This window comes from Amphiprion ocellaris, chromosome 24, assembly GCF_022539595.1.
Source record: "Amphiprion ocellaris isolate individual 3 ecotype Okinawa chromosome 24, ASM2253959v1, whole genome shotgun sequence".
Taxonomy (NCBI): Eukaryota; Metazoa; Chordata; class Actinopteri; family Pomacentridae; genus Amphiprion; species Amphiprion ocellaris.
In genome coordinates, this window is record NC_072789.1 from 14,778,553 (window position 1) to 14,793,534 (window position 14,982).

General features: G+C 39.3%; 1 protein-coding gene across 4 annotated transcripts in view; it reads right to left on the reverse strand.

Annotated features, from left to right (window-relative positions):
• LOC111571821 (receptor tyrosine-protein kinase erbB-4-like) overlaps positions 1-14,982 on the reverse strand; it is a 329,715-nt gene that overhangs the window by 151,170 nt on the left and 163,563 nt on the right. For all 4 annotated transcript variants that reach the window (XM_055008641.1, XM_055008643.1, XM_055008640.1 and 1 more), the window contains one exon: positions 9,864-10,015. In XM_055008641.1, coding sequence (XP_054864616.1) covers positions 9,864-10,015 — 152 coding nt within the window. The remainder of the gene's footprint in view (positions 1-9,863; positions 10,016-14,982) is intronic.

Here is a 14,982-nt window from a genome sequence, read left to right on the forward strand (position 1 = left end):
GAATGATAACATCCATATACCTCTGTAGGTTTGTGTGTTGTGCCCCTCTACGTATTTTTAGATCTCTGAATCAAGGGAACCATGTGAATAAGAGGAATATCTCACATATTGGGAGTGTTGTTTTTCCTTATCCTTTTATTTCTGCTTTTAGTTGTATCCTCTCTGAGCTTCCCCACTTCACTTCTGCTTAACAAATTAGTCAACTGCAGGGAACAGCTACACTTTGGTAAGGCAGCCAAAAAAAACCAACAAAGAGTAAAACGTTATATTTTTCTTCTCTTGGACTTGGATGTCTCCATTACCCTACAATTAATGAGCTATAAGATACATCAGGGTAGTGCCACTGTGATCTGGCAGGGTGCTGGCTGACACAAGCAGGGTGCTAATTTTCCCAGCGTTAAGAGCTGTAATTATGCAAACGCTGCTGGGCGCCCGCAAGGCGCTAACAGCCTCCTCCCATTCCAGGCGACAGTCCCAACCTTTTATGAGCTCCTCAGCTGGTTCAGAGGCTAATGAAACTGTACGATCCGCCCGGCTAGCACGCCCCTCTCAAAATCTGCAACCGGGATCATCGTGTCATTATATGGTGAAGAGGCCCTGCAGCAGCCACTGTGAAACATGGAGCACAATAGAGTGATCGGGAATGAGAGAAAGGAGTCCTTGACCTCCTCAGTGGCCCTGTGCTCTGCCTCTCTTGCTGTCTCTCTATGTAAATAACATCTCTCACTGTGAGAGAAGAGCTCTCTTCTCACTTGCATCCAGAATGCCTGCAGCACACAACTCAAAATCAAAAAGATGAAGCTAACTGTGGAAAAATTCCACTAAAATCATATCAAAACCATCTGATCTGATAAACTAGCAGTGTTTATTACTCCAGGTACCATTAGCTGATTAGCTTCCACCTGTGAGCTCCTGGTCTAAAACCCCATTAGTCATTTTGAATCCAAAGAACCAATCCTTAATCAGAACTAGGATAAGACAGCACTGTCATTTTGGCTTTGGCATTGCCCTGGTTGTTTTGGCAGTGTGTCTTCTAGTTGTCTTCTTATATATGCAGGGGGTCTTCAGTTTACGATGTCCTCGACCTACGGCGTTTCATTGTTACTGGTTATGTTGAACTAGTTGGTGAGCTGAGCGGACGAATTTGTCGTCACATGGTACTAGAAGACGGCTTTGTTTGCATTCAGCGGTTGTACGCCACCTTGGATTGTGCTACATTTGCTAACATTTTGCCCTTCATTTTGGCTTTCAAGCCTAAGTTAGACTCTTCTGATGGTAGTGGTTCGAAGAAAAGAAACGCCATCTCCATGTGTGCTGTCTTCACTGCAACGAAAAAGCTGCAGCTGTCCAACTACTTAAACGCGTGCTGGCAAAATGAATCATAAGTAGTAGCAAACTTGACTTCTTTACTATGGCTCTTGATACACATTACTAACAGAGTGAAAACTGCAACATTAATACCTGTAAATAAATCCTTCTAACTTAACCAGTAAGTCCAAAAATGAAGTTAATTACATACAACATTGTCTCTGTGGCATTTACAAAGTAGAGAGCCGTGCATCCAGAAAAGCATGTACATGTGTAATGCTAAACATCAAAATAGCAAACAGGAAGTGACAACTGTCAACAGAGAACTTCAAAATAAAGACTTTTTAAAAATAAAAGTACATTGATAATTCTGCCTTAAGGGTGACACACCATGGAAGTCAAACTAGATATAATAAAACGCTTGGAACGGCGAAACACCGACCAACATCGGCATTATTAGATCAAGCTGTATAAACAATGCAACATATTCTGTTATCTTTTTGTAAAATGACTCATACATGCATGAAAGTCACTGATATTCATGAATTTTATGAAGAACTGATCATTTTCATGCTGCACATAATGGCTTTGCTTCCATTTTCTTCGGAGTTCCGACTTACTGCAAAAATCGACTTACATCAATCTGTAGGAAGGGAACTCTAACATAAGTTGAGGACCCCATGTACATTGCAGGTAACCTGGAATACCAAATATATCTTCACACATAGACATTCGGTATTTTTGCTGGTACCCCACTGCAGCATTTTTAATGTCTGCCTGCTCGTGCTTCCTGGTTCCTCTGCTATTCTCCCATACACTCGGAAAACCTTCGCCATCCCAGATCTCCTCGGCTTCCCTCTGGTCCATTAATCTCCCGGCTCTGCTCACCTTTCCCTGACCTCCTGAAACACACACTGCTGCCAGCCTTGCCACCACAAACACCAGCCATGCCACCATGGACGCCAGACACGCCATCACCAACATCAGCCACCCCATCTCGGACGCCAGCCACGGGACCACGGACATCAGCCACATCATCATGGACGCCAGCCACAATACCACGGAGGTCTGCCACGCCACCACGGATGCCAGCCACACCACCACAGACACCAGCCATGCCACTGCTGGTCCTTAACTATTCCTGGGTCCACTCTCCATCCCTCGACTGGCTGGAACCTGGCCTTAAACCTGGACTCTCCATACTGGCACCCACAGCTAAGTCCAAGCCCGAGCAATACCAGACTCATTGTTAGACCATTTATGATAGATGGTTCTGTTGATTCGAATTGGCTTCTTAGTTCATTCAGAATATCATTTGTTAATTCTGGTCTAATCTTACAACTTTCAGGTTTATAACCACTTGTTTCTAGCTTCGTGTTTTTGTAGTATTCCTGTCTTGGGGTTACCTTATGGATTACTGTTAGTCGAGTACTCTCATTCATAGTTTCCTGTTCAGTGGATTTGTGTATTTATAGTATTCCTACCTTGGTATTATCATACGTGGGTTTGCTTAATTGTGTTCTCTTGTTTCCTGTAGTTAATCCACCGGCCCACTAGAGGGTATCTGAATTCGTTTGAGTAATTCGAATGAGCAAAAAGCAATGCAAACTCTGGTGAATGATGAGTTTTGATCAAGATGTATTTGAAAATGGGCACAGTTTCACAGACATCAAAAACAGCTCACTTCTGTTTAGAAGGTGTTCACATTTGTTTTTTATATGTATCTTTTTTATGATCTAGAGAAATTCCCAATTTTTTGATAAATGACTAATAGGTTTCAGTAAGTTTTTAAAAAAATGACATATCAAAATTCTTTGATTCCAACTTCTTAAATGCAAATATTTTAGGTTTGTTTTCTCTTCTATTACGGAAAATTGAATATCTTTGGGTTGTGGATGGAACAAGACACTTGAAAATGCCATCTGGGACTCTGGGAAACATTGATTGACTAAACTAACAATCGATTGAGAAAACAATCAACAGATTAATCAACAACAGAGGTGGGTAGAGTATCTAAAAAATTGTACTCAAGTAAGAGTAACGTTACTTCAAAAATAATATCACTCAAGTAAAAAGTAGTCATCCAAAAAATTACTCAAGTAAGAGTAAAAAAGTATTTGGTGAAAAGAATACTCAAGTACTGAGTAACTGTTTGATTGTCCGGCATCTCTCCGGCAAAATAAAGCATATCTAATGTGGTAAATAAAAAAGTAACGACTCGAGCGTAGACCAATATAACGGAGTAAGAGTAACGTTTCTGCTTAACAAATCTATTCAAATAAAAAGTATGGCAGAGTAAAACTATTCTCAGAAGTACATTTATTTTTTTGAAAAGTTACTCAGGTAAATGTAACGGAGTAAATGTAACTTGTTACTACCCACCTCTGATCAACAATGAAAATAAATATTTGCAATGCTATTTAGAATTATTATGACAGTAGATGTCTCGTTGAGCCGTTCTCAACTCTTGCAATGCTCTCATTTTTTAATGAATTTGGAATAAATATCAATATTAACATCATCATTGACATGTATTATAAAAGTACAGTCATATCAACAAAGAAGAGAAATCATGTCAAAGAAAAAGATCATTCTCAAATTGCTAGCACACAATTGTCCTGCGTTTTCTTAATTTGAACGAAGTTGCAATGTCTGACCCATGAAAAATGTTTCCACATAAAAGGTACACAAAAGTATGTCTCCATACAGTATATCACAAGCTACTGAATGAATGGCATCCATCGCTGAAGGGCAAACACGGAAACAAGCGTGATGAAGTGGGGTCTGAATTACTGCCGCACGGTAAATTAACAACACAGAGCCACACTCTCAGACAGAGAGAAGAGCGATCAGATGAGCTCTGAAAAATGACACATGGAGACGCAGTAATCTCTGACTAACACACCGATCCGAGCAGGTCAGAGAAAGGACATAAAAAGAAGAAAAAAATTGCACTGGAGCTGGCAAGGCCATGACACAAAATAATAAAGACGAAAGTTCATTATCAAAAAAAAAAGAACATCGCTACTCCAAGCTAACTGACCTTTACTCCCTTTAAGTATAGCCTGTAACCTCATTTTGACTCAATAGCTCACAGCGCTGCTGCTAATATAACATCTGCACAGCATGCAAACAAGTAAATGCACAGATCACACATATACAGTAAGCTTATGAAGCAGCCAAGCACAGATTTCTGCGGATGTACGCTTTGAGAATAGCTGAGCTGCAGAATAGCTGAGCGCTTTCATTTACAGCTGAAATACAGCCCAAGGAAAATGGGAAGCCTTTGGTGTGAGAAGTCTCTATTCTCCCGTCTCATCTCTTTTATTTTCCTCTCTCCTGTGTTTCCTGGCCGTGTTGAACTGAACTCACAGAGCCACGTTAAAAATGGGGGAGTTTGGGAATGAGTGCTGGTTTTAAAAAAGCTGTATCTCTTTTTTCTCTCTGTCTCTCCTGGTTGGTGTTTGCCAGAGATAAGCTCAGTAAAGAGTGTCTCTGTCTGCATGTCGATATAGAGTATACACCTCAGTGACTGTGTCATTCATCTCTCTTTATTGCTGAAGCCTGTGTGCGTGCATGTGTACAAGTGTGTGTTGTTTGTATCCCTAACTTCTGATAGATTTTCTCCTCTGGGGAGAACTTTCAGAGTTAAAAACACACTCAGTGACACAAAAGCTTTCCCGTATGTTGTTTTGTGGCTTTTTATATGGATATTCCCACCGTCTCTTGACTCTCAGCTGCAGCCCTGGCATCGTGCCCTGTGTTTTGCAGAGCTAGCCGCCAGATTGATCCGACTTTAATGAAGAGTCCTTCAGCCTAGGTGACATCATTAGCTGGTTGTGGGCCACTGCGGGCCACTTGGCGCAGCTCTGTGCTTCACTTCTGGGAAAATAGGTCATTCTGAGTGACAGACAGACAGTGTCCAGAGGAGCTGGGCAGCAAACTAGACAGCGGGGTATGCCAAGTGGCAACACGGTGATGCCCTTCAGACAACTGTGCCTGTATTCACAAAACATTTTATCTCTCAAGCAAAAGTACTTCTGAGGAGCCCTAAAGAGTCTGAGTGAGAGGGTTTTACAGAGAACGCAAACCTCTAGACAACTTTAGTGAGCTGACCTTGCCCACAATTCACAATGAACTGATTCTACTGCAGTTTTATCTTACTGTGTAATGTCAAGTTCCTTACAGAAACTCAGATCAGGCTGGACATGCCATGAGAGCTATCAAGAAGAGGTATAAACCTTGAACAAGTCAGAAATCTCAGCAAACAATTAAGGGCAAGGATTTAACTTTTATTATCTTCAGACATTTTCAAGCCAAAATTCTCCAGTTTTCTATTTACAGCTTATAAAATGTAAAGAGGTTATTAATGTTTTTGACATTTTTTTTTCACAAAAATCTGATATTTTTCAGTAATTAATCAAGAAAATGATTACAAACTCATTCTTATCCCCAAGATGTCGAATACTGCCTGACTGTCAAAGATACCCGAAAGTGTCCTGTGGCGTCACCAGTACATGGATAGGAGTTTTACCAGTTTAATCCTCTCAACCCCCAAACTCACTTCTGGGTTAAAAAGGGTCAAGTTCCAGAAAAGATCATGGCTTGGGTTAAAATAACACCCTTTCAAAACATTAAACACGTTACAAGACAAACTTGTTGACTGTGGCAACACCAGCAGAGAACAATTGACTACAGACTTGTGTCTATTTCTGACGTTTTCCAACTAACATGCAGATTGGAAAATGACACACAGAGTATTAAGTGGATTGAAGTGTAACATGAAGGCATCCTGACATACTAGCTGCACATGATGACTTGGGAGTGAGACTGACCTCTTATTACAAATTTAAATATTCACTATCTGTAGCCACAAAACTGACATATCATTTATTACATTATTATAGAGTGAGTTATACAAAAATGTACAAGATTTATAGTAATATGTTAATATGAAAGCAATGCAAAATAGTGTTTGTTTCCAAAAAAAGTCTCCCAAAACTAATTTTTTAAATAAACTTTGAGTTTTGAGAACTGCATTCTTCAGTTTGACAATCCTAAGATGCATTCTCCTCCAGGCAAGTGAGCTTTAGCATTTAGCTTCATGGTGACCTGAAAGCAGTAAGCTCCACCCATGTGGGTCCCCAAGCTGGACTAAACAAACACAAAGACTTATTGTGAATGAAAATCTACCCAGATCTGTTCTCTCTCCAAGTCCATTGAAAGGTGACAGCGAGTGAGGCACAGCCAGAGAGTAAAGCTGAACCTGAGGAGGCTGCGGGCCCATATCATCCATTTAACTGTCAGTATCAAACCAGGCACAAATACCATCCCTTCCTGTCTGTCCCAGCCTTCCCTCCTTCATCCTCCATCTCTGCCAGTGTACCCCCTCTTCTCTGCTACCTCTATATACACACTTTCATATAGAGAGACATATGCAGACACAAACACAGACCCTTGCGGCACGGTAGCTGAACACTGTAATTTTAGCACAGCAGCTGTTTTTGCCTGCCATAAAAGTGACATCCCTGTAGCTCTTCTCTTGCTCACGCCTTCTTTATTCCCTCCATCTCTAATCCTTCCCTCCCTACACTCTACGTCCATCCATTTGCCCATATATACTGTGTGAACGGCTCTCTCCTCATCCAGCCTGCCCGCGGCTCACAATGCGCAGTGTATCTGTTGAACTGTGTACAGCATATGAGCACGGCTGATATGGGCGCATGCCGAAGTTGAACTTTGTGTGACCCAGTGGGCATGTCTTGTAAGTTTAGGGCAATATTCAAAAATTTTCAGACTGACAAATAAAAGAAAAACAGGAAAGAGGAAAAACTCTTAGAGCTTTGCTGCAAACATGAAGCAGCCCAACTCTGCAGGTTATTGTTGAGAATTGAATAAAAAATTGCCTTTGGCTCTCAGAAGTCTTATTTTAATTTGTTAGCGGAAGCAATTTTTCATTGGGGGTTGAGATTTGTTGATGTAACTGTTTATTTAATGAGAAAATTTATATTAAAAAATCCACACAACTGAAAGAATCTGTTTGTGAAAGTGGAATATAATACACAACAATGACACATCTGAATGATTGAATCCAGGTGGTGTGACCAATAGGGTGACAGCTACAATGTTCCCATGGCAACCACATCATCCACAAATCCTGACCGCACCCCCTCCCCACATTCACTTAACAATTCCCCAGATGCCTAATTGTTTCCCTAATGATGCCGGGCCTAATGGGACTGTTTATAGTATTCATTTGATAGCACTAGCCCAGTAATTAGACTACACCCCACTTCATTAAACAGCAGGCGAGGAGGGGTGGATGATTGGGCCCAGTGGTACATACAGTACAGTATATGCACAGGCCATTGCAAGAAAGTGCATTTTTTAAAACACAGTCCCCATGACAGAAATGCATAAACACACACATACCCCCGAGTCATAGAAAGCAGCACCTAAGAGACGTGGGTCTGTGTTTTGCTGGAAATGGCAACGACACTTTGCATTCAGATTGCTACTAATTTGCCTGCAGCCTTTCAGTATCTTACAGACATTTCTTTCATTGTGCTTCTTAGGAGTGCCACACTTCAGCTACACCAGTTGCCTTGAAAGCAAATGTAAAAAATTTAAACTGTTGTCTCTTATAGGAATTTTACAACTTTTGCTCTTTATTGCTTGTTTAGGTCATTAAACCAGAATCTCTTGGTAGTTCCTTCTGCTGCTGAAAGCAAGGTGGGCCTTTTTAGTGGCAGTTCCGAAACTTCAGAATCACCTCCCCCTCCTCATTACAGGCTGTCAATTTCACGACCAGTTTTCAATTCCTAATGAAAAAAAACAATATGACTGTGTGCCTTTTGAGGTTTAGATCTAAATGTATTAACATTTGTAGTAATAGTTTAAAATTGACTTACATGTTTTAAATTACATTCAGTCCTTTTAAATGTTTGATGCTGTACGGAAGTTCAGTCAGTGTTTTGTTGTGGTTAACCTTCTAAAGTCCAAAACCCTTCATCATAAGTAAAAGACGTGTTTTCTTTTAAAAAAACAAAACAAAACAGCACAGTTTTGTTTTTTTTAACTGTCAATTGATGCATATCTCATTTAATCACTTACATCGCATTTGACCTAACTGGATTCTGTAAATAACAGAATTTGACGTGCTCTGTTTCAGCGAAGACCAAAAGTCATGTGACAAAAATTCCACTAATTTTCGGCTGAAATGGGTTGAATTGTAGGTTGTGTATACACAGAACAGATAGGGGAGAAGTTACTAAACAAATGACACATTTAAATTCTGTATAGTATGCAGAGTCATCATTTTTCCAAGTATTTGTAACCCGTGTGGGTGCTTGGAATTTTTTTTTTTCTGTTTTGATTTCAGCTTTCAGCAATTAAAAAACCAAGAAGAATCCAAGTTTCTTTTTCTATAATTTGTTGCATTATAGTTGTATTGCTACACTACACAAAGACATGTTTAAGTTTTCTCTGTACTTCCAGCTTAGGTTGTGCTGTTTCAGTAGAGGTGCAGGACTTCATACCTCAGTGAAAAATGAGCCCACACTAAGGGAAAATGTGACGGGAACAAATGCTGTTCAAAAACTGCTTGGGGTTCAGAGGGATGATATGCTATATAAATAAAGTGACTTTATTTGGCTTATTTGATACACTGTGCACACACACGCGCGCGCACACACACGCACGCACGCACGCACGCACGCACACACACACACACACACACACACACACACATACATACACACACACACACACACACACAAATCTTCTGCAAGCAACTGTAGGCCAGTATTAGTGTCCAAAAAGAACAGTACAGGTAGAAGACAAATAAAATTTGAAATCTCAGCTTTGACATCATAGGTGTCTGTACAAATCACTTGCAGTAGTCAGTAATTGATATTTACCATGTATGCAGGAATTTTGTAGAACCACATTTCTCTGTTCCATGTAAATCTTAAATATGATCAAAGCTGAGATGAGCCTCAGAAGTAGGCTACATATGTCCAAGAAAGATGCTGAAACACTCCAACTCTTTTTTTACTTGTGTCTATATCCATGCTGCTAAAATTAAATTGCATCTGTCTGCAGTGTTGATACATTCTGACCCTGTTTCTTTGGCTGCATCTGAAATCACTGATTATTTATTACAATGTGAACTATGCTCACTCTTTAAGGTCTCCACATTCTGAGGCACTCTATAGCACTATATTGCTTCACTGATGATACAAAATTATGATTTGTGTGTCTAAAATATTGATTTTGCATTCACCATAGGTAGCCCAAACTACTTTGTGGTTGGTACAAATTTGTGAGGAACAGAGATCTTGGTTTCATCTTGTTTCAAGTTACTGAAACATCCAAATCCCCTTTTTCTCGTTCCGTCTTTCTGTCTGTCTCTGTCCATGGTGCTGAAACCCAGTTCTTGTCCTTTCCACAGTGCTAAAGTATCCAGCCATTATCTCTTCATCTACCCATGCAGATATAGCACAATATTGTGAGCACCTAACCGAAAGACAAACCAGACACTTTCAAATCCATACCTTGAGAAAAGAGAGGTTGCGGTTCCGATCGATGCTCGTAATCTCCAAATTCCCCATGACAACTTCGCAGTTCTCGTAGAGCTTCTTCAGGGTGCGGTACTGCTGGTCCAGGTCGGACAGAGTGCTCAACTTGTTCTCTGTACCAGGGCAAACTAGACACAGAGACAGAAAAAAAATGTCTTACTTCAGAGGCATTTTGTCGTATGGAGTTAGTACACTCAGATATGTCAAGTATTCAAGTAACGGCCAAAACAAGAATTAAGGTTTATTGAGCCTTGTCATTCTTTTTTTTTTTTTTTTTTTTTTTGCCTTGTCATTCATAACCGCGGTAGTCATTATGTTTAAAGGCCTGCTACCTTGATCACATACAAAAGGATACCATTGTGTAGCTACTTAATACTTAACCAACCAGCTAACCTGCATAAGTGACATTGATATATATTTTTATTTTTTCAGTGGTAAAATTGATTAAAAAAATATCTTTTTCTTCTGAATTCTCACTGGGCTGCACTCTAACAAACTACGATTCTTTGCCAGCACTTAATGGAATTTTAACTGAAGCACCAGCCTTGAAAATGCATGGTTCGCTGACTGCTGTGAAGCATAGGCTCTTCAAAATGTTAGAATCAGTGAGATAATGAATGGAGAATGAGAATAACACTAAGAAACCCCCAGGATGGGATATTTTGGGACTGAAACCGAGTGTTACGATGTGAATATGAGACAAAGAAAGAAAGAAAGAAAGAAAGAGAAAAGTGAGCAAGGGAGGACTGAAGGACAGAGACAACAGTGGGAGGGAATCGAAGGTCTGGAGATTACGTAAATTGTTGAAAAGAGTGCAGCTGACATGACCCTCGACAACGAAGGAGCTGCGAGAGTCGAGACTTGGGGAGGGACAAGTGGGGGTAGAAGGGTGGATATCATTTCTCTGAGGCAGTGACCTGCAGTCTGGGTCTGGCACCGGCACACTGTTTAATCAAAGATATTCAAATTGCATTGGTTGACCTTTACAGAGGGTTTCACTTGGAGCTTTTACTCAGTTGACGAGATTACAAGACTTTGAAGATATTATAGCGAGAAGACACAGCGGCTCTGTTGGCATGTGGGAAGGCCAGGCAATTAGAAACAGCAAGATTTTTCTATCGGTTTTAGCCACATGCACAAAACAGACATGAAAGCGTAGATGCGGCTGTCAGCACCTTCTGCAAATCTTCCTGTTCCCAACACCTACAACTACAGCCAGACATATCTATACATTTAATGCTGCAATTCAATTACATCCCCTGATGACAACAGTTTCCTTAAACACTAGCAGCCTTCTCCAGCAGGACAATGCAACCCTTTCACATTACAAAAACAGCTCATGAACAATTCCACTGGATAAGCTGGAAGAAGCCCAATCCATGGAGGACCTATCCTACAATCCCAGGATCCACTGTTATTCTTCCAGTGCTAGACACCATAAGGCACCCCTAGAGTCTCTGTCACCATGGCACAACAAACCAGAGCAGATTTTGGTGGCAAATGTGGGCCTTACGCAACATTACGCAATAGGTTTTAATGTTGTGGCTGATTAGTGTGTATATAGAGACCTGCTTCGTGTATATAAGGTGTCAGTAACTTTGTATTTATTGCTAAAACCTGTATTTGCTCTAAAATAATCTGGCCTTAAACATGGTTTCTTTGACGTAAATACACGGAAATGTACATAGTAGGTAAACACCCATTTTCCTGATGCAACCTGTTGCCCTTGTTTAAATGCATGTGTGCTTCATTTGATGTAAATACTTTAAGAACAAGAAAAGACAATGAAATCTATTATAGGGTCATTCTACCTAAATTCATCAAATGAAAAATAATTTAAATTCACATCTGATCATCACATATTTGGCAGATTTGTTTTTTCTGTGCATACCTATGTAATTAGGTAAAATATGCAAAATCTGGGGTCATTTGTAACATTACTTTTTGAGTTAAAAGTTCTTGTCATGTCATGTCTATTTTTGGGCCTTTTCTTTATGCCAATCCATGGAACAAAGTTTGGAGTGCCATAACTTGAGAAATAATGTATCTAGAGTACTGAAATTGCATAGGCTGATTGATATGTACATATGGTCTTCAACGGTACAACTCTGCTTTGACAGAAACAAACTGCTACATGATGGTGTAAATTTGGTCAATTTTTTTTTAGATGAACATCAACCATAAAATCTTTATTTTTCACCCTAGGGGTATGATTTTTTTATTTTTATTTTTTTCATGTAATTGGCACCAAAAAGAGTTTTGAAAATGTAGAATACGGGCCAGTCAGAATCATACATTATGAGCAAAAGATTATTGAAATTCCTGCTGTTGCATTTGGACTGGATTAAGAGAAAAATTATTTTTTTCAAATTCAAATATTTTCAAATTTTCAAATATTTCAAATTTTTAAAAATGAAAATGTGATTTAACGTTAAAGGGCATCAGAGGGCTGCATAAATAATGTTTTGCCAGTAACTTCACTTATTATGTTGCTTATATACTATATATATATATATATTATATATATATATATATATATATATATATATATATATATATATATATATATATATATATATATATATATATATATATATATATAACAAGATTCAACGTTAAACGTTGAATTTTCTCTACTCCATTATTTTCTTTGCCATAAAGTCAGGAGTCATTTTAACCATAACAAAAAACAGAGACGTCTTTCTCCCAATGATGATTATTTTGAAAAGGGCCATAATCTGCTGGCTGAATTGGCTAGCCGATAAATCAGTCGGGTCCTACGGCTTACAGTCTTCCATTTTTTTTCTTCTCTTTCTTGTCTTCCATTTAAAGTTGCTTGGTTCTGCAACTACTGGAACAACTGCCCATTTGCGCATACACGACAGCATGCGCGACGGTAAGTCTACTTGGACAAACTGCCTGAAATGCGTTGCCAGAGGTGTTTCAGGGATTTTGAGTCATTCTGCGCTAATTGTGTTAAAATTTTTCATCAGATTAATCATGATGATGGATTAATCCATGTTAACGTGTTAATTCTGACAGCCCTAGTGTGCAGTGTGTCCTTGTTTTTGATTTCTTTATCAAGATCTGTTTTATTTCATTATAATTATAACGTTGTAAGCAACGAGTTGGTCACATAGAAAAGCTGTCGGGAAAGTTGGTCATAATAATAGATAGTGTACTGACGTCTTAAAAGCTAATGTTATCTATGATCCTCGATTTTATACATGATGAGCTCAATCAATAAGTACCACAAAAAAAGAAAAAAAGTCAAATTGAAGATGGTCAGATTTGGGGCATTTGGTGAATTGAGGCAGAATGACTCTATAATTGTCATGTCAACCGTTTGACAAACTCACAAGGCACTGATATTTGCTTTTCATCTCTTTGCAGAAAGAACTTTCAACGATACAAATGACTGCATTTGTCCGCAGTGCTAATGACAAATGCATGACAATTGCATGACAATTGCCTAATGCAATGCCGACCACTGTAGATAGTTCCTTCTATTTCCACTCGTTCCATCTCTGCCAACCTTTCCACCAGTCAGTCAGTCAGTCTCTGCAGCCTCAGTCCTGTGACCATCTGCTCCCTTCAGCTGGCACCATCACCACATTACCACAGGCACGACTGGAGGTTTGTGTGGCGGCATGTGCATGCATGTGGTGGGCACCGGAATGGAGTTTGGCTCAATGTAATTAAATTGCACATTAAAGTTTTTCAGCAGTTCAACTTTGAATAGGTCTTACTTTTTAACCTGAATATAGTTTGTTAGTTGTTTTCCAGCAGCACCAACAGTCAGCTGTTTTGGCAAGGGAATATAATTTTTCATTTGCTTCATGTTTACTTACTTAAATACCTTACTTAAATGTTCTGTCTGACCCTATTCAACTATGTCAAGTAAACATTCAAATTTCTGCTGAATTCAGTGAACTGGCTGGTTTTTCAAACTAGATGTCACCATATCGCAGATGTTCCCACCTTAACCGAGTATTTTTAATTACAAATTTTCCTTGAAAGTAAATGATACTTAAACTAAATATCACAACATATTAGGGCTGGACCTGAATATCCGAATATTCATTCGTGATGGTGGTATCTGAATATTTATTTTGAGATCCAAATATTCGGATTCCCACCGTGTCGGACGTTGTGGACCAAACCGAATATTCGGCTCGTTCCTCCATCCGTCCGCAAACTCCCCCCGTGATTGTTTGTCTGTACATGTAGCCCTGTGACAGAATGGTGACCTGTCCAAGATGTCCCCTGCCTTTGCCTTTAGTCAGCTGAGATAGACTCCAGGCCCCCACGACTCTAATGAGGTTTAAGTGGTGTATAAATAATGGATGGATGGATGGATGGATGGATGGATGGATGGATGGATTGAATTTGGGGATAATATATCAAAAACTACTGATTTCAGTTACCATTTATGCTTTTTAAATGCTTTTAAATTCTTGTTTTTTAAAGACTGAAATGGGTGAGCTTGACTGTTTTCAAGTGCAGTTGTGGTTTGTTTCAGTGTGTTTAACTGGCTTTTATGTGTTTTTCCTCCTTTCTTTACTCTCATTCAATCGGTGAATGTCAGCTCTGTGTTAGTTGTTACGTTATCTGCTTCAAGTTGGAATGAATTAATGTGGAAACAGTTAGTCGGGAAAATAATTAGCAAGGAAAACATGAATCAGCAACTATTTTGATGATCAATTGCCTTTTAAGTAAAAGAGAAACACTGTTTCCAAATTTGTTAATGTCTTTGCAAAATGAATAACTTTGAATTTTAGGAAATTAATGTACTGTAGCACAACAGAAATTTTCATGTAGCTTCCCCTGATTCTGAGGGCACTCTTCGATGCAAGGAAGATGAATGGTCAGCATCGGGGGTCAGTAAGGACCACACATTTGCATTTCACCTTTTGCCATGTCTTGAAAATAAAACTGTTCAACAATTTCAACAATTTTAGAAACGGAGAGTAAACACAAGTCCCAAAGAGCTATTGCATAGTTGAACTTGCCCCTATATTGAACAACATTGAGAGCTCATAAAATTCCATATTGCTTTATGGATCGTTGGCTGTACAAAGATGAGCGTGCTTCC